Source organism: Thunnus maccoyii, chromosome 6 (assembly GCF_910596095.1).
Source record: "Thunnus maccoyii chromosome 6, fThuMac1.1, whole genome shotgun sequence".
Taxonomy (NCBI): domain Eukaryota; kingdom Metazoa; phylum Chordata; class Actinopteri; order Scombriformes; family Scombridae; genus Thunnus; species Thunnus maccoyii.
Window position 1 is genome coordinate 2,920,887 of NC_056538.1, and position 24,846 is coordinate 2,945,732.

The 24,846-nt window shown below is 39.8% G+C and overlaps 1 protein-coding gene across 6 annotated transcripts in view; it reads left to right on the forward strand.

Moving 5' to 3' along the window:
* The window catches only part of bcas3 (BCAS3 microtubule associated cell migration factor), a 361,503-nt gene that overhangs the window by 69,360 nt on the left and 267,297 nt on the right, over positions 1-24,846 (forward strand). For all 6 annotated transcript variants that reach the window (XM_042413571.1, XM_042413572.1, XM_042413575.1 and 3 more), the window contains 2 exons: positions 3,613-3,949; positions 23,105-23,255. In XM_042413571.1, the coding sequence (XP_042269505.1) occupies positions 3,613-3,949; positions 23,105-23,255 (488 nt within the window). The remainder of the gene's footprint in view (positions 1-3,612; positions 3,950-23,104; positions 23,256-24,846) is intronic.

Sequence of the window (24,846 nt, forward strand, 5' to 3'; positions counted from 1 at the left end):
TCCATTCACTGATAAATACCATGAGATGCACCTGAAGGCTCTGAAAAGCTAGTAAGCAGACCTTTGAGTTGTGATTGTGTCACACATGCAATGTGATGATTTTCACATTGAAAATATCCACTTTCAGTATTAAAATACCATTTATTTAGCAAATAAATGCCCATGTTTAAACATATTGAGTATTGGCACAAAATGTGCGCTGCAGTCCAATAAATTTTAGTGTTGGCTTTCAAAAACCCATATTGGCCAATTCCTAATAACTAGATTATGTGTATTGAGTTTTTTCCCCGGAATTTCTTTTGCTTGAAAGCCTTTTTAAAGTTATAGATCCAAACACTCAATTTAAAGCCATTATACCTCTACTTTCTGCTACCTCTGCTGCTATTTTTCATTCTATTAGATCAAATGTTGCGAGTGAATAAAACAACGAGCTTGACTTTGATAACTAATGTGGTGTTGATAAATGAAGTAACAGATATGCAGTCAGTGGAAATGAGTCACGTCCGTCCTACAAACTTCCTGGTTAAATAAAGGTTAAATCCATCATATGGCAACAGTCTGATTTCTAATACCAGGCCATAATCTGACAGTATATTTGCAGTCCAGTATCAGACTATAAGGGGCCAAGGTGTAAAACTGCACTCAACCAAAACTGTTTGGTTGAGTGCCCTGTTTGGTTTTCTTTCTGTCATTGTCTTTTTCCGTAACCCTGCTTGCAGAGACACTTGAGTTTTATCCAAGTGTGTTATGTTTGTCCTCTCTCTTCACTCTTATCCCACTGTCCATCTTTGTCACATTCTCCTCATTCCTCCAGAGTTCCTCTCAGGTGAACAGAGCTGCCTAATCTCCCTAACCTGTGTCGCTGATTTAAAAAAAAAAATCCTCACAAAGTTTAACTATGTCGTCTTGGCATGTGTCTGACTGTCAAGGATGTCATCAAGTCCTTTGCGGACAAGGACAGGAGAGAGAGCTCTCCAGCTTCTCTGGAATGTCCAACCTCCATGCCGACGATTGCATGTGACAGCGAATACAGTTGCATTCCACCTTTTTAAGATAACATTTGACAGCTGTTTGATATATGCATGGTTGTCACACTATGGCTGTACAATCACTGCCACCCTTCAGGTAATCCCCTGCCTGATAAAATGGATTGGGACAGTAAAGTCCAGGTACCCATCTACAGTTGGAGCTCTGACAGGTCTATTATGACCTATTACGACAGACACAAAGTAGCCCTTTCTCATCTCAGAGTCATCCCCGAATCAGCCACAGCAGAGGTCAGGCCTCCTCTTTCACTCATCTATGTGAAGTAAACTAACTGTCTGGTATGTAGAGGATGCCCCATTAACTGTCATTGCTGGGGACAATTACCTAGTCTGACCTGGCTGAAGATTAGAAAGGCCTGCCGGCACAAAGCTGTCTCAGATAGACAGACTTGCTCTCTGGCTAAAGACTTAGACATTCCTCATCTTAACTTTCTCCTGGACTTTTTCCTCAATTTTTTTCTAGTCTCGTCCACTTTCTTCATCCAGTATTTTTTTTTTTTATAGAAAGTTGAATGATGGATGCTGTTTCAGCACACTATCACCTCATCAGTCTGTCACCTCACTCCTTTGTCTTTTTTCCTTTTTCTCTGTCCCACTTGTCTCTCTCCTGTGCTTGCATTGTCTCTTGCAGCCTATCTGTCTGGTTTCCTGCATGTCTAACATGCTCAGGGAGATCCTATCTTCTCAAGCGTCTGTTCCCTGAGAGTCAGTCAGTGTTTGTTAAGAGGGACTAACAAAGGAGACCATGAGCTCTTTTGTCTTTTCTCAGTAATTTATTTTACCAGTAAACAAGCTCATATCACATTGTCACCTTTGGCAACAGTTATTGTCTAATCCTCTCACCCTGGTGGACTTTTGTCAAGCATCTCAGACGGATTTGTTTATCTGTATGATAAACACTTCACCCTAGTCACGCCATGTCAAAACACCTATGTAGTTCATTTTACAGTGTAGAGAAGTTGGATGAAGCTGCTGAAACCAAATCTCTGGAACATACTGTGTGTTAATGGCTAGGCTGGTTACAAAAATACTGCAGGAGAAACAGGTTTTAACTTAAAGCTAATGCCTGTATAGATGAATATTAATTAGCACATTATCATTTCAGAATTACTGTACCTGTACCCATGACTTGCAGATATATTTCAGATGCCTATTTGTTCAGCACATTTCATACTGACATTAAAGCATCCATTTGAAAATCTAAATCTCACCTCTAACAGTTATTTTTATCATTTTAATGATTACAAACTACAAAATGCTAACAATGGAAAGCTACCAACCTTTTAAACTGAGCTTATAATTGGACTTTATTCTCAGAGCCTATATTCTTAGTATTATTACAGCAGCTTGTACACTACCGGATTTAAAATGGCACAGCTCAAATGAGTGCTGCAGTTTTCATTGAATTTGTGGCTGCAATCTGTGTATTCAGCCACTGATTTACTAAGGCAGCAGCTCATTATGCTTTCAGCTCCTGGACTGAACCTGGGACTGAAACTCAAAGATCATTCTGTGAGTGAAATATCATGTCCAGAATTTCACAGTAGAGGTGGAGATGGTGTTGATACAGCTGATGTCTCACTAAAATACTGATGTAAGCGCAGCCAAAATACACTGTTAAAGTCTTATCAAAAGAGAGAAGAGTGCAGTGGTAACCAGTTAGTTCACTGAAATTCAAGTTCAGGACTTCCTTTTTGGTTTTGTGGATTTGCTTTATGTTTATGTCTGATCTTCAGAGGCAGATAATTCTCCACATAAAACTGACCAGTACAAATCATGTGACCTTATAAACTGAGTGGAATACATAATCAACCTCTGTCAACATGTCTGCACCTATGATTTGCATAGGTAAAAAAAGGTGAAATACATATGCAATGAGGACAGAGAGGCAACTTGAAAAATGCTCTCTAAAATGACATGTAAATTGTTACTCAAACAAGGAGTGTCCTCTTGATGAATACACAGAATGTGTCAGAATGTGTCACATCTGTGCCTGAGGGAAAAAAGCCACAAAAGTAAACCTGGTCTTGTGTCTTCAGGGATAAACACTTACTCAGTACTTTTTAAAAATATTGTAGATATAAAATACTGAACTTTAAACATCGTACATACAACAATAAAACATAAACCCATATCTTGAATCTTCTTTCTCACATATGATCAGTGTGAATCAAGCCAGCAGATAGTGTTACACATGTTAAACAGTCTTTGCAGACAGTCAGTCCCACTCATTGCACCCAAAATCACACTACCGCTGTGACACTGTTTGTGTCTGTCTTTCCTGTACTGTATTGTCCCTTGTGGTGTACAGTGGAACAGTATGGTGGCGATCCACTCATAGCTTGATGACAGTATACAAATTAGTCTTGATAGAATTGTTGTGACATGTTTTGACTTTAGGTTCAATGATAACATGAGACTTTTCCATTAATGAAATGAAGTGTTTGTTTGAGCTATTCAGGAATAAAGTGAAATGATTTCATCTTCCTCCACATTCTCTGTTTCATCTTCCTCATGTCCCCACCCTCTGTCCCCTGACTTCTGTACCTGTCCTGTCTCTATCCAGGTCCAGGACATGTGTTTCAGCCAGGACAGTCGCTGGGTAGCCATCAGCACCCTTCGCGGCACCACCCATGTATTTCCTATCAACCCATATGGCGGCGCACCTTGTGCCCGCACGCACATGTCCCCACGCGTAGTCAACCGAATGTCTCGCTTCCAAAAGAGTGCCGGGCTGGAGGAGATTGAACAGGAGCTAAACAGAGCAGCTGCCTTAGGAGGAGGAGCGGGAGGAGGAGGCATAGGAGGAGGTGGCTGCATCCTGGGCGGAGGAGGAGGCATCGGAGGCCGCTGCAGCCCCATACCTGGTCTGTCCAGCAGTCCATCGGGGTCTCCGCTGCATGGTGAGGAGCTGGGAGGGTGGGAAAAGAAGATATTACTGCTGAATTTGCCCATTTACATGTAGAGGATGGCATCACAGCAGGATGTAGGTGGTTCATACCAAAATGAGAAAGAAACCCCTTCTTGAATTTGATAATTTACAGCTGCATGAGTCAATTTTTGGCAACTAGCATGCGGAAAAACATCGAAACAAGCTAACATCTATGTATCTCTTATTAATAAAGTTGTGGTCAACTTGTTAGCAAATAGTTTCCTATGTACACACCCAGAGCAACAATAGCTTTGTTCATTTGGCGTCGTGTGTGTCCTCACCTCCTGAACCTGCATTACAACAAATGTGCTGTAAAACCAAAACAGAGCTAAAAGAGGCTGAAAAACACCTGTGGGGTTGGCAGATATTTTACTTATACTTGCATTATTCATCCATTCATTCTCTATATCCAAGGCGTACATTTGGCAACAGGTGGGTATGCCTTGAACCATCATCCATCATCATAATACATTGGAAGTTGCTACAGACTAGAGATTGCTACAGTGTGATAAAGTGATAAAGTGTGTGTGTGTGTGTTTCCAGTGACTGGTCATCTCAGTAGTCTTTTTCCAGGGACTCTGATCTGTCTGCCACAACCTTGTCTCCCTTGTTTGTCAAACACCATTGCAGGCTGCTTACACTGTCTGTGTGTCCCTAGCTGACATAGATACACACTGATAAACACACACTTTGTGTCGGCTGCACTGCTTGACCCCAGAGGTGTTACTCAGTGTAAAATATCACAGATCTCATTAGTCACAGTTTTCCAGGAATATCCCTGAGTTTTGATAGGTGTACTCCAGCCAGGGTGAGGTCCAGAACTTGATAAACACTTCAGAGAAGAGAAGAACTGGGAACTTGATTAGTGGGTCATTTGGAGAACAAATTTTACAATTTCTTTCCTATGCTCCCTGCACTAGATGGTTTGCAGCTTACTGGACTGGAAACCAGATCACTAACTCTTTAAAATACTTAAACAATTCAGGATGAAATTACATTTTTAGATTTTGGGATTGTCATAGAAAGTCACTGAATTATAAAATCAAGGTCATGGAGGTAGCTGAAAAATCAGAGTTGGGGTTTTTGCAGGATTCTACAGAGGCAAGGAGTTGACACTTTAGGAGGGACCAATATAAACTCTAGTCAGATTTCTCTTCTTCTGTTTTAAATAAATGAATGCATGTATGGTTCGGGTAGGTTTTCCTCAAGTCCATTTTGGATTGGGTCTAAAATTTTGGACCTATGAAGGCTTAAGTCAGATTTCATTATAGATGGTTTCTGATAGCAGGTTCTATTTTACATCCAGTTCCCAGTCTGTAAAATACCTGGAATTGTAAAGGTCTGATGCTAAAGAAGCTCTTATTAAACCTGTTTTTCATTAGCCAAGAGCAATGGAAGCATATAGGTAGCAGCTTTTCATTTTTAGCCGTCTGTCTATGGTTAAAATGACAGTCATCAACGTAGCAGATTAAATCAGCTGTAGCTAATTAACGTTCATTCTGTTCAGCTAAAATAAAACGTTAATGTGCTCTCTGCAGCTGGTGTCTATATTCAGGCAAAGATTGTTTGTGAGTAGAGGCACATCACTTTGTTACACCACTGAACTACTGCCAGTGGACTGTGTATTTTGTAGTTGGACAGAGTTGAGACTCTTCTCTAGATAAATGATCAGCTGATCACCTCACATCTCTTGAAGAATCTCCCAGTTAGGAGTACAGTAGGCTGTAGCTTTGAGTTGTGTGAGTTGTGAGTCTAGTAGTAGTAGTAGTAGTAGTAGTAGTAGTAGTAGTAGTAGTAGTAGTAGTAGTAGTAGTAGTAGTAGTGGTTGTCGGCCACTGCAGGCACTGTTGCAAATCAGTGAGCAGGATTCCTTGTGATAAAGTTGTGGTGATTTGTCAGATATGTAAATTAACTGTATTTGTCTCAGCTAATCATTCATCTGTCATGTAGTTGTTTTCCTATTATCTCCTTACAATATCTCAATATATCTTAATGTTGCAATAAAAAAATGACATAAACCATAAAACCATAAAAAATGACATAAACCTTAATAGAAACTTTAAGTCCTTTTTTACAAGGGGTCACAATATACTTTTTCCCCTAAGCTGCTCCCAGGCTGTATTCTTTTCAAGTTATACACTGTGAGGCTTCATATGGGCCCAAATAGGTGACAGAAGCTGCTGGGAGCATGGGGTCATGGTCAAGTCATATTGTTATGTGCCTGCCCCAGAACTTACACTGCACCCCCAGCCACATACATACATACATACATACACACACACACACACACACACACACACAGTCTTGAAAGACAGCGCCCTTGCTTCCTCTCTCCTTCCTGTCTTCCTTGTCTAGACTCAGACCCCTCTGTAACCCTTGCACAAAAAATACACAAACACACACACATACACATTCCTACACACTGTGAAAAATAGGCCATCAAACATTAAAAGGATGTCTGACTTTGGAGAGCCACCGCTCCGCTGTGATGAGAGACAGAGAGGGACAGAAACATCAAAGTGGGGTAGGAGGTGAAAGTGAGTGAGCAAAGTAATGAGGTGCAATTGAGAAAAATGAAGGAGAGATATAGAACAGGGGGAATAAAGGAGGGGGAGCGACAGAAAGAGAGAGAAAGATAAGTTTGTAGTAGCAGCGCTGAAAGCCGGGTTCTTGGGGAGCGCAGTCGTAAATCACACTTTTGTTTCAAAGGAGAGCATTAGGGCCACCTGTCAACAATTAGTCCTCACAGTGATACCTTACTGAGTGTGTGTGTGTGTGTGTGTGTGTATGTGTGTTTGTGTGTGTATGTACATTTGAAGAAGACAAACTATAGTCCAGACTAATAATTCTTTATGGGAAAAATACAAAAAAGGAAGAAGTCAGAATCAAAGATAACACTTGAGTTGCAGTGAAGAGCTGGCAGGAGAAAGTTTTCATAACTCTAATATTTTACAATGTATAATATAGTCCACAGGAAATTGAAGTCAGATTTCACACTGCTTTTATCAAGGTGTTAATCCATACCATACGGACACTTGCTCACTTTCTGACAAAAATCACAAAGCCCCTCACTGTGTGAACTACGAGGCAGTCACTTTGTGTACTTACAGTGTTACAACCTCATTTATATTGTAGTGTCTAACACTTTTTAAGTCCAATATGTTACATTAGTCATAGCTCATACTGTACTGGAGACAGAACAAGTGAGTGCTGAGACTTGGATCACATTGAGCATGTTTCTGAATTTCACCTTTTAACCCACCCTGCAAATAATCCCCTTCTACTAACAAGAAACACATTGTGTCATCTACAGAAATTTGCAAGTGTAAACAAAACAAAACCAAAAAAAACCTTCCAGACGTTTAAGCAAAAATTACTTGATAAGATTTTCTAGCAGTAAACCAGGCCACTACAAAACACTATATCACCTTATAAATACTTAACAAGACTTGACTTCCATTACATTCAAACTCTGCCCTCTTAAAATAAGGCTCCCTCCTTTTTTTTTTCAAGCATTTTCTACAATCAGTGTCGTTTTTCTTGCCTTAAGGCCAACTTTAGTGTAGCGGCACTGAGCAATAAGTTTGATGCTAAATAAATCAAAGTGTTGTTTTGGTCTGATTTTTTTGAATTTGGTAAAGCTATCTTATTTTCTCTGAATAAATGTTTGGTGTATCAGTGTGACAACCATACAATCCAATTTTAAGGCTTGTTTCTTGTCAATTCAATCTGAAAAACTGATTTAATATCTCACTAAGAAAAATCAAGAATTTCTTATCTTGAAAGAAGTTCAATAATTTAATGAAATTGTGCTTTAAAAACAAGATTTAATAAGATATGACTTCCTTGAATTGCCCTTTTTTGTGGTGCGGTTATTTTTAATGGCATGGTCATAGCAGCAGAATTCTCTGCACTGTGCAGTTTCGTATACTCTACAGTGTGTTTTCTGGGGCTCCTCTGGGTGTTGTGCATTAGGTCAATGATGAATTAATCCTGTCAGACAAGTTCTTGCACCAAAACAAGTTGATTCTAAAGCATATATTTAGATAGTGCAAAAGTACCAAAAAGCGCATTACGCAGAAGGTCATTATCAGTTCAGCAGTGAGATCTCTGTAGGACAAGGTCATGTAGGTCTCATGGTGTCTGTTATTTAGAAGATAAATTGGCTCCAAGGCATCCTGCCTCATGTAAATTTAGAAATCCAAGCCCCTCCACCACCACCGCTGCCACCAGATTGATAAAAACTCCATAATTTGCGCAGTTTTCACCGGAAGCAAACACATTGAGTCACATTTGCTTTTGTGTCTGCTTTCCGCCTGTTTTTGTAAGCCGGGTGTGAATTTTGGGCAGTGAAGGCGGTTTTCTTAGGCTGGCAGAAAGGAGCAGGGTGAGGCAAGCCAGGGCCGGGCCACCTAGCCACAACAGCTGCTCTGTGATTGTCGCCAGGGAGGACAGCGTTGATTTTTGGGAAGGAACTGTAGAAAAGTACACATCCTTCTCAAAGCTGCCAGCCCAAGCTGCCGGCACACCTAAAAATAGAGGCTGCAATTGGCCGTCTTCTTGTCACTGTTAAAATCTGGAATGGCTATTTACGTACACAGTACTTTTTCTCCCCCCTCTTTTTTCCCCCCAAAGCCTTTCCTCTGTGTGATCAATATATTGTCATTTGAGGTGATGACCCATAATGTGACCGTCCCATGCTGTAAAGCGCGGTTTGTCTGCGGCCCAGCGCATACAAGGCTAGATTAGTAAGTGCAGTTTCTCTGCACAGGGCAGAGGTTATTGAGGCTATACCAGGCATATGGCAGCGACTGTAGAGTTTTATTATTCCGATGTTTTTCAGATCCAACCACAGCACTGTATAGTACAGCAGCACAGTGCAAACAGGTTCTGAGCTCTCCAAAAACAACTTGATCATAATAATCTAAAAACCATCCTGTATTTTTTCGTTTGATCTGGGTTTATATTTCTTTGTGAAGGGCTGTACTTTGCCCTCTAGTGCTGGTAGATGGAGATGATGGTTTTATCTACTGATCAGGAGTCCGTTTTTATGACAATTAGGACCATTATGACTTAGCGTGCATTTTTTTAACATGCATGGGTGTCTTTTGTGTGTATACACAATGTTGGTCATACACTCCCCAACTGTAAAACATCAACACACGGCTATTAGTCAGTGCAACAGATTTGTTTCCTCACCGAGCAGAAGCCCTGGTGGTCCGATCACGAGGCCATATGGGCCCTGGCACTGGTTCAGAGAGAGAGGGGGAGGCAAAAAACAAGGTGTGACGGGAAACTGTTAATTCACTTGTTGATAAAGGGACACTTCCTTTCTGCTATTAGAGGCTGACGGCTTGCTTATTTGGGTTTGGACTTTTGTTTTATCTCGCCTCCCTCCTCCCCCAGTGCTCCCCTTTCGTCAGTCATCGTCCTGTGGTGAAAAACACCAACGCTCTGCAGAGGTCGTGCCAAGGAAACATTACCTCATAACTGCTGGTGTGTGACACGTATGTACACGGCCTCACTGTGACCCTGTTTTTGACAGTATGGTTACTGTAAGTTAAACAGTTACAAAGTACAGTCGAAGATGTTGAAAGTTTCACCCCATGCTTTCACAGATAGTCGATGGATTTAACAGAGCAAGTTAGCAAGTCTCAGTCTCAAAAAGTTGTAAACAGCATGAAACAGCGTGAGATAGATGAATTGTCCAGATTTCAGTCATCATGATGAGCTGTCTGCTTTGGAACCGTGTCCAGCATGAGACTCGACTGAGCTAACCAGTGTTTGTAAAGCCACCACATGCTCACCATGTTTTTAATTTTAACTTTGCTTTTTCATTTGAACTTTTTTAATCTTTCCTTGCCGCTCCATCCCATTGTCGTTGCTATGGTGTCCCTGCTTTATAGCCACTAACCTCACCTAGGTAGCCAAAACATGCTCAGCATTGACTGACTGTAAGACACACCCACAACAAATAGCAATGGATGAAAAAAAAACAGATTTGGTATCATAATAGCACTTCTTATAATTATAAAGTACACTTTCTGTAAAATCAGTTGAGAAAAGATGAGATTGACCTTTATTCTCAGTCTTGAAAACGGCAGTCAGCAAAACACCACATGGTCCTTTTAGTTGCTGTTCTGGAGCTTTTGATCATATCACATGATTTTTCTTAGCAGATGGAGTTAGGTCAGTCATCATGGAATTGTAAATTTTTTTCTCTCTCAGCACTTTAAGGACTTCTTCTCCATGTTGGCTTAGAAACTGTGAAGAAGATCAAAAGCTCCAGGACAGCTACTAAATGGACCTTATGGTAAAAGTGGCTCTGGTGTCTTCCAGAGTTGTAGTAAAAACTTCTTTGCTATTACTGATGACAATTTTACATTGCCTCACTATATACTTAAACATTTTTTGAAGCTCCTATTTGTATCTTGTGTTCCTTTTTCTTCTACATCACACTAAAAAGGGAGTTTTTCCTTATTTGAATCAAGGGTCTCAGGAAAGAGGATGTACAAATTGTAAAGGCTCCTGGGGCTTATTTGTGATGTGTGATATCGGGCTATACAAATAAAATTGACTTGACTTGATCACACCATTGTGTGTGACATTTTAGAGTGAAAATACAAAACATTTGTGTATAGTTTGGTCTCAGTCTTGGAGAGAGGATATTGTAGGAAGCTCTGGGCTGACACGGGACCAACATTATCAGTGCTTCCTTCTCTTTGACCTTGTTGGGACATTTTATCAGTAACCGCACCATTGCTTCCTTTTCTTTACCCTTGGACAGTTGTATTGTGCTTTTGTGCATCAGTGTGAAGCAATAAACAATCAAGGAAAGTTATTCACTTTTGAGAAAAATCAGGGATATTAGATTTGTCACCTAACACGCATAAACTAAATATTCTAACTGGTTATTCACCTCATTCTCATCTTACTGCATTAGATGGTTCTCAGCTATACCGAGGAAAGAAAAACATTGAGAGCAGAGGAGGTTATGGAGGCACTTTGGTGCAGATATGAAAAGTCTGCATTAAAGCTATGGTGGCAGCCCAGTGTATTAGTACAGGGGTTGTCCTCTGTGTGGCGCTGTGTGGTCAGGATTCCCAGCAGTTTGGAGAGGGAGGAGCAGAGCAGGCAGTCCCAACTCAACAGAGAGAGACAGAGAGGAAAAGACTTGTAAAGCTTGAGTTGTGCTGCAAGGGTTTTGCCTTGATACAAATCTAACAACAGAGAAAGAGCTGGGTAATTTCTACGGCTTTTTTTTATGAATGGTCACTTCCTCCATCTAAAACAACTTGCAGCCCTTCTTTGGAGATTTTTTTTTTTTTTGAAAAGAGGCAGTCTGAACACTTTTCTCTTTAGACTTGAATGTTGAAACGTCTCAGCCGTAATCTTTGTCTTTTGGCTATTCCTTCCTTTTTTTTTTGTTATTGTGTTCAGAGGATGATGAGGCAGATTAAGACATCTTTGTTTTATTTAGCATTTTTAAAAATTCAAATCAAAATGAAGGAAAAACAGTGGTTTCTTTCTATTTTTTTTCTCTAAGCAGCATTTGCTGTGATAATTCCTGTATTTCATTGGACACATAGAATCCAGCATCACATTCAAATCCTACTGTACATGTCTTAATAATTTAACCCACAAATTACTGGTCAGCAGGGAATGGGAAATGGCAAATAACTCCCTAAAAGGAGCAGATGTTCTTTTAAAAGCATTTTTTTTTCCCTCAACCTGCCATATAGTCAAGAGGATTACGCTTTGTACATTACTCAGTACATTTGATTTAACAGTTGTGTGCCATCAAAGGTAAGCTAGTGTTAGAGGCTTGTATTTGATGCAGGCTCCGTCGGCAGGCTTCACCCTGTGGTCGGCAGAGGAGCCAGAGCCCAGCTCGGCTTGAGTCAATAAACGGAGAGCTCAGCGCAAAACCACACTGCAATCGAACAAGCTGTTTACCCTGAAAATTAGCCTTCCCCTGTACTTTTAGGGCTTTTAAAGCGACCAAAAATACACGGTGTGAGGAATATGTATCTTGGCCGGCGTTCGGGCTCCGCCAGAGACCTCTGTCCTTTTTATATGAACCCTAATAACTCAATCTCCACAACCACTAAACCCTCTTATCACCGGGTGCTCGCCGCTGCACTCATCATTATTTGATTTGCAAAATTGTAAGGTAGAGATAAAGAAATAAAGCTGGCTTGCCATTACACACAGACAGCACTTGTGGCTTCCAGCTTATTGCCTACCATGTGAAAAGTGCACACTGTGAAAAGCCAAAGCCTTTCATTGTCACAGAATCAATAGGTTTTATATCCTGCCTTTGTACTGCTGCTGCGTGTGGATCTTCTTTATACTTTTTTTTTGTTGTTGTTGTTGTTTTTCGCTCATTTCATTTCTATTTTTGTGTTCCTGAAGCTTAAAGCCTTCACAAGTGTTTGTCTTATACCAGCGTCATGGCTGAACAGGTCTTCTTGGCAAATTGTAACAGTATACATTATAAACCAACTGTAAAATAAGTGACATACATGTACATAAAGTATAATACTTTCACTGAGTTCCTCACTGCAAGGTGATGCAGTTCTGACAACAGCCGTGTGTCTGTGAAACACACACTCACACATATCTATTATTTATGATCTTGTACCTTCATTTGAAATTGAACCGTCTGACGTTATTGTTAAATTAATAAAAAAAATTACAGTAATATTGTCCTAATTGTTGCAGTCAACTAACTCGTTTCTGAGCATGACAAAATATCACTAATATTGATTCCCATTTATCAGAAGAGATTGAAAATGGCAACGTTCCCGAGAAGAAAGCTTGTCCTTCTTTACTCTTAAATCCTGTGTTTACTCCTATCATGTCTAAGTGTTTTTGACACGCCATTTATTTAGACTGGGATGCTGTCAAAACTCTGCCGGCTAAATTTGGATCAAAGCAGCCCTGCGGTTGTTACCAGCTATTGAAATAGAGCTTCTGTCGCAGCTGAACATAACTGCAATGTCAATCAATCAGCATTAGATCAGGGTCATTTTTGAATGGAGAAATTAAATCAGATCTGCATGCGTGGTTGTGTGTGTGTGTTTGTGTGTTTGGATTCAGTATAGAGCGTGAGTGGGCTTTGGAAGACAGGGCTGCTGTGATAAAATAATTGACAAATTAGCAGCCTCATTAAAGAAAAGAGCACAGTGAACCCTGGCTCTGCTTTAACTGCGGGAAAATCACTATTAGTCACTGCTTCAGTATTATGATCATGAAGGAAATGATGAACATTTCAGTTTGACCTCATGATTTTCATCCAGTTGCTCATAAAGACGGTGCAGGATGGCTGTGACAGCGGCGCAGACGTTTCATTATCTCCTCTGTCTCTCTTATTGTTTCCTCTGCTTCGGACCACGGGGTTCTAAAAGGAGAAGCATTTAAATCCAGACAGACGACGGATGCAGCCAATCTCCAATCTGATCGGGGAGGTCAGCAGGCTTCTTCTCATTTAGCTCCAAGCACACTACTGATCTGTTTGTAATCAAATCAACCGACAAAGGTCTCGATTCTGATTGAGAAAAAAAAAAAAAAATCGATATCAAAGTTGTCTGTGTTTGTGGGAAACGTTGTGTTCAGTGCTTCCATATGATTCTCCTGTGTTGCATTGCAGTAGAAGACATTAATGGTATTTCTTCCTTATCCTTCTCCTGCCTCCTTATCCCCCAGATGATGGTAAGAAACTCATTTTAGCCTAATGAAATGAATTGTAATTGAAAACATTTTCTTATGGAGAAGTGTGTAACCAAGGTGATGGCTCAGAATTTAAAGTTTTATTCCTTTTTTATTTGAATCATATTTTATGAGGCAGTCTTTAACACCTGTTACCAGAATTAATTCAAAAGATGCATTAGACATAGACACAGTCAGCGTAAGGCTGTTATTTAATACCAGAATATACATCTTAATATATTACCTCTTTATATGGTCCTGCCAAACCCCCCTAAAATAAATGACATTAGTCTCACGTCTGATGGAGGATTTTAGTGTTCTAGTGTACTTTATTTTACAGGCTTTGCATAGAATAAAGGTTTAAATACACATAGATTTCAGTGTGAAAACAACTCAGCTTATATTTCTAATATTATTGCTATAGTTATATTGTACTAAATTATTGAATATCTTCATCATATTTGCAGTTTTAAAACTAAAAAAATTCGGGCCTTCAAAATCCCGATTTAGTCAAATGAACTCATATCTGCATTTTTATCATCACCTACTTTCAAAAAACAAGATGAAATTAAAAAAGGAGCCTCCTCCCACCTCTTTTTTTCTACAAAGCATGTGTCCACACCAAAAAACGGAGCCATATATGTTATAGATGATGAAAAAAGTGTGAAATGATTGTGAACGGTTGTTTATGAACGACTCTGCTTTCAGACTTTGTTATATTTATTTCATGTTTTTCTTCTAGTAGACATTAGCGATTTATCATTATTATTTATCCTTCTGTTATTTACTGGTGCAGAAGTTTAAAGTTCCCACTCCGTCATGTTCAGTTGAGGGAAAAACAGTAGAGAACAACACAGAAAACATCTGATGCATCCTGTCTTTCTGCAGCTCTCTCTCTCTCCCCCGTCCCGCTCCCTCTAAATTGGTTTGTAAGTGTGTGTACGGTGTGTATGTGCATCTGTGTTCCACCCCACCTCCCTCTCCTGCTTTCCCCAAACATCCAATCATTGGCCATAACCCGTTCCTCTTTACTGTGAGGTACTAGCTCCTTGACCCAAATCATATGATGGCTACACACACACACACACACACACACACATATGGTTAGAGTGTGGGTGTCATCTGATCCAGTGGAGCTGTCTGACCCCCCTCCCAGCCCCTTCTTGCTGGCGACTCATTCCTGTCTGATGAAGCCTTGTAAATACTGACATGCTGTAAACTTGTAGATCTGATTTCAGGGTGCTGTTTGTGTGTGTGTGTGTGTGTGTGTGTGTGTTTTCATGTTTGCACGCGTTCCTCTCACCTGATTGTTTTCTCGTGATTATGTTTGGCTGTTTGTCGTGTGTTTTTGCATGTATTTTTTTTTTCTTCTTTCAGCTGCTGGTTTTTCCTCTTCATTACAACACAGTCTACTCTGAACATGTTACACACTTGAAATCTCACTTTCTTTCCTTTATTTAGCTCTGAAGTTTTATGACAAAATTATGTCCTGGGAATTTTTTTTGTGTGTGTGTGTGTGTGTGCAGTTGTTGAGCGTCTGTTGTGTTTTTTTTTGTTTTTTTTTTTTAGCTCCCTGACATGAGAAACGTCAATAAAAATACAAAACGTTCAAAAAATGTTCCCAAATAGGGCTGTTAATAAAACCTCCCCGTTAGCTTGCGGTTTGGGAGCGGGGGACCGGGCAGGAAGCCATTTTCACACAGGCCGGCCTGACCTCGACTCTTAACTCCGACTGAAAATAGCAGACAAGCAAGATCACCGTACAAAGAGAAAAGAGGGGAGAAAGGAAAACCGAGTAGATAGATCCCTGCGCCGCACCGTTACCTGAGAGAAGAAGAAAAAAGGGGGGGGGAGGAGGAGGAGAAAAAAAAAAAAAAAAGACTTGATGGCTTTTCCACCGGTCTTCCGATTCCTTTGCAAAACAGTAAATCTTGTGAAGTTTATTTTCTTTGCAGCATCTGTGTTTTATAAGGGCTCTTTTAATTTGTTTTTACTCTGTCCAGTGGGGGATCCCCGCTCCTTCTTTTTATTTTTGCCCTCCCCCTTTATGTCCGACCCTTTTAAGCCCTCCCCGCCGTCCATCTCTCTCTCTCTCTTCTCCTCCCTTCTGTTTTTTTTCTTTCTCCTTCTCTTTCCTCCTCCTGTGGAAGTGAGTGTTTTAATAATGATACTTTGGGGAATTGGGATGGTAGAGCAGCTTTCTCCTCCTGCACAGAAACACTACAGTCCCCCCGCCCTCCCTCCCTCCCTCACTCTTCATTCTTCTTCCTTTCCCCTGCTTTAATCCCTCCCTCCTTTAACATGTCTGGGAAACTTGGACTATCATGGAATGAATGGTGGAAAGTGGGATCGACTGATACAGGTTTGCCGATATCAGTCAGTTATTAAAGAACTAGTTCGATATCAGTGCCGAGTTACAGCTTTTGATATTTTTTTTCTATACCTTAATTTGGGAAATTTGTTGGATTTTTTTTTTTTGACATGTAAAATTGTCACCATATTTACATTATAGATGCGTTAAAGAAAGGGACTTCAGTAAACAAGCACACAAGTCTGTCTAAGCATCCGACTGTCAATACTTGTGGCTGTGGACATATTTCAGCCAATAGGAAGTGAGGTTTAATTTTAAACAGACAGCGTGTCCTCCACTTCCTGTGTGATGGAGTTTCATTTCTCTGTCACAGCTAGTATTTTCATTTCTTTACCAGACACTACTAAATATGAATGTTGTAGTAATTGTTTTCAGTACAGCAATTTTAGGCAAATAAAAGTCTGGTTCACAGATATAAGACTGACAAAGATCTCTGCACTAGAGGTCTTCATGGGTCCAAAACGTCAGACACAACCCCGAAACGGATCTGTGGAAAACCTACACGAACCTGACACGCATAAATTGATTTTCAAAAGAGAGAGATCTGACCCCAGAGGGACCTGAGCACAGCCAGACCCGACCCAGATAGACCAGAACATAACAGACCCGTTCCAAAACGCGGTCGACCCGAAGACAAAGAGAACACAAACACCTGCAGCAGCCTGATGCGCTTCAACTCTATCAGTTAACACGCAGCTGCACTGGGGAAGAGCAGTAATATAGTAATAATAAGAAGGAGTGTAAAATCAGTGAAACAAAAATAATGTTTATATGCTTCCAACACAGATAACATATAATAACTAAAAATCCTATTCCACCTCCTGTACCAACAAGAAAACCTTCTGTAGCAAATCAACAAAAGACAATGTTCAAACTTATTTATTCTATTTTATTTAATATAAATTAATAATAATCTCTGTGAATCAAACTCCAAAATTAATTTAACAGCGTAAATATGTAGACGACTGATTTTCCTAAAATCAGTTCATTTTCAGTTCCCTTGTCAGAAATCTTATGGACTCTCCTGAGTGGACCCGTAAAGACTTCTACTCTGCACCACAATATTGTAATAAATGATTTTTTAAATTCAAGAATTGGTCAGAATGTAAAAGGAAAATGTAGTTGAACACCTCCAGAGTTGGCAGTAGAGTTAAAGTGCATTTTGAACATGCATCTTGAATGAACGCTGTACACAGCTGTTAATCCCTAACAGGATTCCATTAACATGAGTTTCAGTGAAGAGGTGTAGCGTCTGATTATGATTTAAAGATTTCCACTCTGACAAGAGTACAGCTCTTTGGAATATTTTGATGAGCTGGCACAAAGTTTTTATTACACTATACAACTATTGGCATCTGCACTCAGAAAGAGATTTTTATCTTTTTGGTCACGAAAAGTAGTATTGGCACAAAATATCAGCTTCAATCCAAAAATATCTTCAAAAGCACAAAGCCTAGACAAAACCATAAAAGTATTCCCCTAATGGGACGTCGTAGCTTTTTTCCTTGTCTTCCACGCTCCTTCTCTTTCTCTACCCCTCCGTCTCACAGCTGCAATATCATCTTCAGGTCCAAGGTCTCTTCTAATTCCCAGAGCATCACTCAACATGTCACCTGCCAAACCTGCTGCCTCCTAACACTCCCCAACCCAGTTCCTCTCCAGTCCAGCTTGCATCTTTTCCATCTCTTTGACTGAAATATCCTCTCTGGCAGAACAATTCAAATAAGACACAGTGTTCGTGTGGACACACACAGTCTTCAGAGCTTGTCCTTTTCGCACGTCGGCTCCTCATTGGAAGCTGCCTGCTTGTATTGGATGCAAATGAGGTATTAAAAGAGGGGAGAGAAACATGAGATAGCGTGACACGGGGCGGCTGAGGAGAGAGAAAGAGCGCGAAGGATAGAGAGAGAGAAGCTTAATGCGAGAAGAGAATGCAAATGCTGTTGAGACAGGGAGGGATGGATGGACAGATGGATAGAGGAGAGCTGGATGGATGGTTGGATTAAGGGAGAGAGAGAGAGAGAGAGACGAGGGTCAGGTGACAGTGACTTTTTGGCAGGGTCAGAGTTTTTCTCTGGACGACGGCGACGGAGCTGGATTTGCATTGATGGATCTTCTTTCCATGGGGATGTCATGTATCAGTGCTTGGGCACATCACGCCCCGGTCATTAATCAAATCATGGCCTCCGTCTAGAGCTATCTGTCTGCCAGACGCTTCTCATCTGTCTCCCTCGCTCTCTCACTCTCTCTCTCTTTTCATATTAGCATTGGTCAGCCTTTTTTCCTCTGCAGCTTCCTTTTTCTGCAGACTTTGTCTCTCAAGTTGAACTGATTGTAAATAATATCCAGGTACTCCAGCAGTAGTAGAGAACGTGCAACAAGTCTGTGAAGTTAGAAGATAACTTTGAAACAAAGCTTGGCTCCTACATCAGTAGTACTAAAAGCAGTAGTTTCAAATAATGTTAAAGTATGAGTGGTACTAATAGTAATGATGTTAAAAATAAGAGCTAATAGTGGTGATAAAGATGGCAAAAGCATTTAAATAATCAGACTAGATTTAGTGTTTTTTTTGGTGTCTCTTGGGCTGCAACCTGACAGTGATCAGTTATGTCTTAATCTTAATTTCAAATCTTTCAATTCTGACTCATTTCTAAGTATAAAACTCTGAGCATGCATAATGCAAAAAAATATGCACGCACGCTCTCCTCATCAGATTTATAAAGCCGAGTGTACACATGGTTCTGTTTTATAAATGTCAGCCTTTGTGAATTTTGTGCACACGTGCACAGGCCTGATTTCCACTCCAACTGTTAGCCATACAGTGATGTAGACACACCCTTAATTAGTTGTTTGCATATGTCTGCTCCACCACCCCGTCTATGAAAACAACAGCAAAGACGTGCAATTAATCAGAATTGCATCAGTAACGTCTTTTTAACAACAGCAAAGCAGTCATCATCGCCCGTTGCTATTATTCATACGGCCGCACTGATCACAGCACAGGTAGTTACTATAATTCACTACATGCATCAGTGTTACCGTATCACTTCCATGTGTCACTGTCATCAAATGTTGGAAATGGCATCAGTAGTTATTTAGATTATAGCACTCATATCCATTTTGTCCACAATAAAGAACATAAACGCAGGAGAATGATGCAACATGGGAAAATAAAAACAAAATGAATAAAAATAATAACAATTGAGCTCATAACAGTCAATAAAAGCTTCTAATGCACAATTTCAATTATATTAAATGGAGGTGTTCAGACTGCAGAATGAAATACTCACAGTCAAATGAACAATAATGTTACATTCACATTATTTTTCTATTCAACATATCATATTGAGCTCTCTAGAAAAATGTGTTTTACACTATATGGCATTTATTTCTTACAGTAAATGTGGTTTTGGTGTACACACATGCTCAAGGAGGCCAGTTTGAGCTTCGTCAGGTGAAATAACACCTTTTGTACTGTGATGAAAAAATCACGACTTAATTATCACCACATCACAGTTCAGTGTGTACTTCTAATTTATCCATCAAAGATTAGTTTGACTGACGTAAAAAAGAGAGTGAGGAGATAAAAACACAGATAAGTTCCCTCTGAATGATGAAATCTTGTTGCGGTTTGTGCAACAATGTCGCTAAAATGATTTAACAGAAACAAAAGAAATAACATTGAACTCTTGGTTCAAAAGTCATTGAAGAGTGTGACAATATTTTCAAGATAACTTTAATAAATACTAAGAAAATACTTCCTCTTGATCACAGTCCCCCACTCCTCTTCACTTGTTTTTCACTCTACACTTTACTACACACACACACAGACACAGACACAGACACACACACACACACACACAGACACAGACAGACACAGACACACTTGCTGTCTGTCTCTCAGCCATCCAAGCTGTCTTTTCAGGTATCATCTTCTCCTGGTGCGTGATCTCTAACACGTTCCAGGCTAACTTGTCTTTACCGTCTGGGGGGGGGATGTGACAGTTTGAGACCCCTTGACTTTGAGTGACAGGACGGTGTGATGGTTTGGTCAACAGTGATCATCCTCCCCCTGTCTCAGTCGGGCCACACCTGCTCTACAATCCATACCAAGGTTTATTTTTTAGGAGGGGGGGTGACTAGGAATAATGTCAGTAGAGCAAAAGTGAAATGTCCGTTTTGGATGAGGATGCTAAATTCATCAACACCCCCTCTCCTCCAATCCTCACCCTCCACTCCCCTCTTAGGTGAAGCACCATTATGGCTTTTCAGGCTGCTTCCTGTACAGACTTTTTTTCATCATCTGCCCCCCCCTTCCCCTCAACACAAAAGGTGGCTGCCCAGGCTCTGGGGGTGTAGCACTTTTTGAAATGTGAAAGGCTTTCAGGAGCTGCCCCGGTACAGACCTCTGTTAGTCTGACCAAGAGAGGAACAGAGGGAAATGAAGGACAGGTTTGTGTAATGGTCTCCTCTCCCCCTCCGAAGGTCATGCAGTATTGTTGGCCAGCGGAGGTCTAAGAGACAGCCCTTTGGAGGACCACAAAGCGGAGGTTTGGCAGGACTAATGAAACTCAGAGCTACACGTTAATGATCTAAAAGACTGGACCAAAACACTCAGCAGTCCCTTTCCGCTCGCATTCAGCCTCCTCTCGATCGCTCCTTCCAAATAATGACAAGGCACTCTCCTCCTCTACCTTTATTGTAACCTTTGATGTCCGCCTTGTTTTCTTTGTCTCCGTGTTCCCCCCCTCCCTCCTTTTCATTCCTTTATGTTACGCGGCTGTCACTCATCTATTAAGGCAACAAATGGAACAAGGAAAACATTCAGAGAGTGTATTGTGGTGCACCCACAGGTTTGCTCTTTATTTCTTTTGAAAGCACTTGAACTTGGAATTTTCCTTGGGCTGCCCATTGAATCAGCAGGATACACTTTTTTTTGGTTGTAGGCATTGTCATAGGATTACAAACATATTTGTTTTATAATCCACATTTCCAATCCCCTATAGTTGGATGTTTCTATGTAACTGTTTATATGTAACTGTGTTTTCTCTCATTGTATTGAAGAGTTGCCTTAAAAAACAACAACAACTTATTGTTTAACGTATCTCTAGTTGTAGTTAGATAGTTTTAGTTTTATTTGTCCAAGTTTAGAGATGATCAATACAGTGGAGGGGAACTGAGATGGTCACAACATTGGAAAAAAAATATATTTGTATGTTTCTGTTCAATTTGGGTGAAGCAGCTTTACAGAATGTTGTGAAGGTCGTGACAAATTACAATTGAAGTATGAAAGCTTCTTCTCGAAAACAAAAAAAATCCTCTGTTATATAGAAACTGGATTTAGCAATGATGGAATGTGAATCTTTTAAATATCTGCAGTCCTCTTATGCACTGCGAAGAAGACAGGATGGCTTCTGGAGGTGCTGACATGATTAATAAATCCTCACAGTTCATTGTTGAAGTCATGAATTAAGCAAAAAAATCTGCATATTTCTGATTTTTTTGGCTTTTCAAATGTTAGAATTCACTGTGGAGTGAATATTGTTACTGTTGGTTATATAAAACAGTCAACTTGAAGGCTTGAACTTGTGCCCTGGAAAAATGTGTTTTTAAACTATTTTTTGACATTTTAAAGATCATGCAATTCAATTGATGGAATCTGATGTTATATGATAAGAATAAGAAATGATTAGTTACAGCCAAAATTCCTAGATAGTAAATAGGAATGGGTGGAATGGCTAAAATGTTATGGTATATGCAATTTTATATTGCAGTTTTAATATACAGTATATTGTAATAAGATAGACTTTGTTAAAAATCACTTCAGAAGCTGTTTGTAGATATAAAAAAAACAAATAGTAAAGCCTGTTTTGGGCTAGACCAAAAAATTCAGAACCTGATAATCAAAGTATATTTATATCAAATATCACATATCATATTGATGCAAAACACATAGATCAGTCCTGCTCATTGATTTGAAAAAAAGTCTAATAATGTCAGAATACAACCAAAGACATGAAAGGAATAGCTACAACGATATAAATGGAAAAATCTTTTGTCTCAGTAGGCAAATTGATTTGCCTACTGAGACAAGTCTCTGCCCTGCTTTTCCTGTCAGAGATGAACTCTGCCTGATGTGCACACAGAAAGTGTTGAAATGTGTTGTCCAGTAAGGTGGAGGCTAACTGTCTGTGTGAAGTGAAATAGAAAGTGAACTAGCAGCCTGTCTCCCTGATGTAGCTGGTTAAGGTCATTAGGCCTTTAAGAAGCCCTTTGACATCACCTGATTATGTTTGGCTGGAGCTGCATGGGATATGTGAGATGAGATGTGTTTCTTTGGCTCATCTGTGTGTGTGTGTGTGTGTGTGTGTGTGTGTTGAGCCAGTGTGTAGGGCCTGTTGATTGGCCTTGATTAACAGACTGCCAGGAACTAGAAGCACAGCTAGAGCCTTTGTAATGTAGCATCTTGAGCTGGTTATTTCCAATCATTCCACAGGAGGCCTTGAACCCGGGGTAGTGTGTGTGTGTGTGTGTGTGTGTGTGTGTGTGTGTGTGTGTGTGTGTGTGTGTGTGTGTGTGTGTGTGTGTGTGTGTGAGGGCTTGGGAGAAAAAAAAATCTTAACACAGTATTCAAACAGGGCTTTTTTTCCTTGGAGTGAAAGGTGTTTCAGTTCCCTAAACAAGGTCTTCTGGTGGTCTGCCTGCCCAGTTTGAAGACAGATAAATTTTTTTTAATTCCATTCCAAGTGAGCAGTGCTGAGAATTAGCATCTGTAAAGACCACTGAACTGAAAAAGGAACCGCTGAGCAATGAAAAATGAAATATGTATAAAAGCTTGTACCAGCGTTCATAATGTGATTCTCAGTATTTTGAGAGCATTACCTGGGAAGGCTCTTGACATACTGTATTTGTCTGTTATGTTCCACCCCAAATCTATGAAAAAAGGACATTTCTCTGACCTTGCTGTCCAGTGGAACATCCAGTACTATTTAAAAAAAAAAAAAAAAACACTTTTAATAATCTAGCATCTCTGTGTTTTTCCAGCCAAGCTGAGCAGCCAGGATTCGTACAACAACTTCACCAATAACAACATGGGGAACCCGCGGCTGTCCCCTCTACCCAGTCTCACTGTGGTGCTGCCTCTGGCTCAGATCAAACAGCCCATGACCCTGGGCACCATCACCAAACGCAGCGGGTAGGTAACACACACACACACACACACCAACTTTCTCTGCAGGAACTCCACTTTATAAAGCACATGTGTTCCACAGCTATAGTATAGAATAATCCCACCACAGAATCAATAACTAGTAGAACAAATCATAACAATTGTTTTTTAGTGGTTATAGTGTAATATAATAGTGTTCCTTTAGTCAGTCATCACTCATAAACATTTATTTTAATTACCCATATTTACAGTAGTATTTATGAGCAGTATATAGTGTAAATACTAAAATAATTGTATGTGGACATAAGGACATTTTAGCTTTTGAATGACTGATAACAGCTGTAATCATATGTAATGATATATTATGACACAGATGAGTCAATCCTTATAGTGTGTTATAAAACATTTCACAGTTTATACTGTACACATGTGCAACTCATTCACTGCAGGTTTACTGTTCATATATGTGATTAAAATGATTAATACTCATGAAGAAGGTTCTTTTTTGACCTCTGGAATAGGAGTTTGTTAACTCAAGGTACTAGATTTCTCCTGAGGCTTTCAGACAAATCTCATGACTGTCATAAGTAAGAAGAAAGATGCAAGAGTTTGCTCAGTTGTTATAGAGAATTTAAAAAATGGATTGATAATTAATAAGATAAACAAATACTTCATATTTTGTATTTATTTATATAATTAAAACTGTGTTACATTGTCTGTCATTCATTATCTGTTTATATACTAGTTACAGATGTATCACAAGATGAATTATAGTTGATAAAAAAAACACTTAAAATGTCCTTAAATGTGTTATAGTGTGTAATAAACCTTTTATTAATTGTTTGCGGCTCACAAATGCTAAACAGACAGGTGAAAATAAAGTGTTACTGTTTATCCTTATTAATGTTGTAACGCATTACAAGAAAACTGAATATTTTCTTCAAATTTCTGATGCTTCAGTCCAGCTGCTTTTGGACATAAACTGTTACTGCTAACTTTTCCACCCACATGACATAAGCACTATGTCAAACATGCACAGAATGCCGGTGCTAAAAAATGTTCCATGGATACTGTGTGTATGAATGTGTACTACATGTATCAGTAGGTCATTGTGGTCATGTTTGAGAAGTAGGCCTTGTCGTTAAAAAAAACTAATCCAGATACAAAGCATGGCAGAAGACACAACTGAAAGCTTCAATATAAAAGAGGGTAATTGGAGCCTCAAACCTTTTTAATTTACAATATGTGTTTACTAAGTAAACCTTTAATCATACTTATTTTTCTACAGTATTTAGTCATCAGTAGACTTGTGTAGGCCAAAGCTTTTCCTCTCACACATTCACCTGATGCTCATGGACTTCTTTTGTCTCAGGCCACCACTTTTTTGCATAGGGTAATGAAGCACAATACACATGCGAAGTTGTTCCGCAGGTTGTTTGGAAAGCGGATAAAAGACATCATGCTTCACAAGACTATAAACACACTCTGTGAATAAGTTAGAATGATATTCAAGTCATATTAAATGCAGTGTAACCTTGCCAGCAGTGAATACTTCGAGCTTAGCTGTGAGCTCTGCTCTCATGAACCTCTGTCCTCTCAGTCTCTCTCTCTTTTTTTT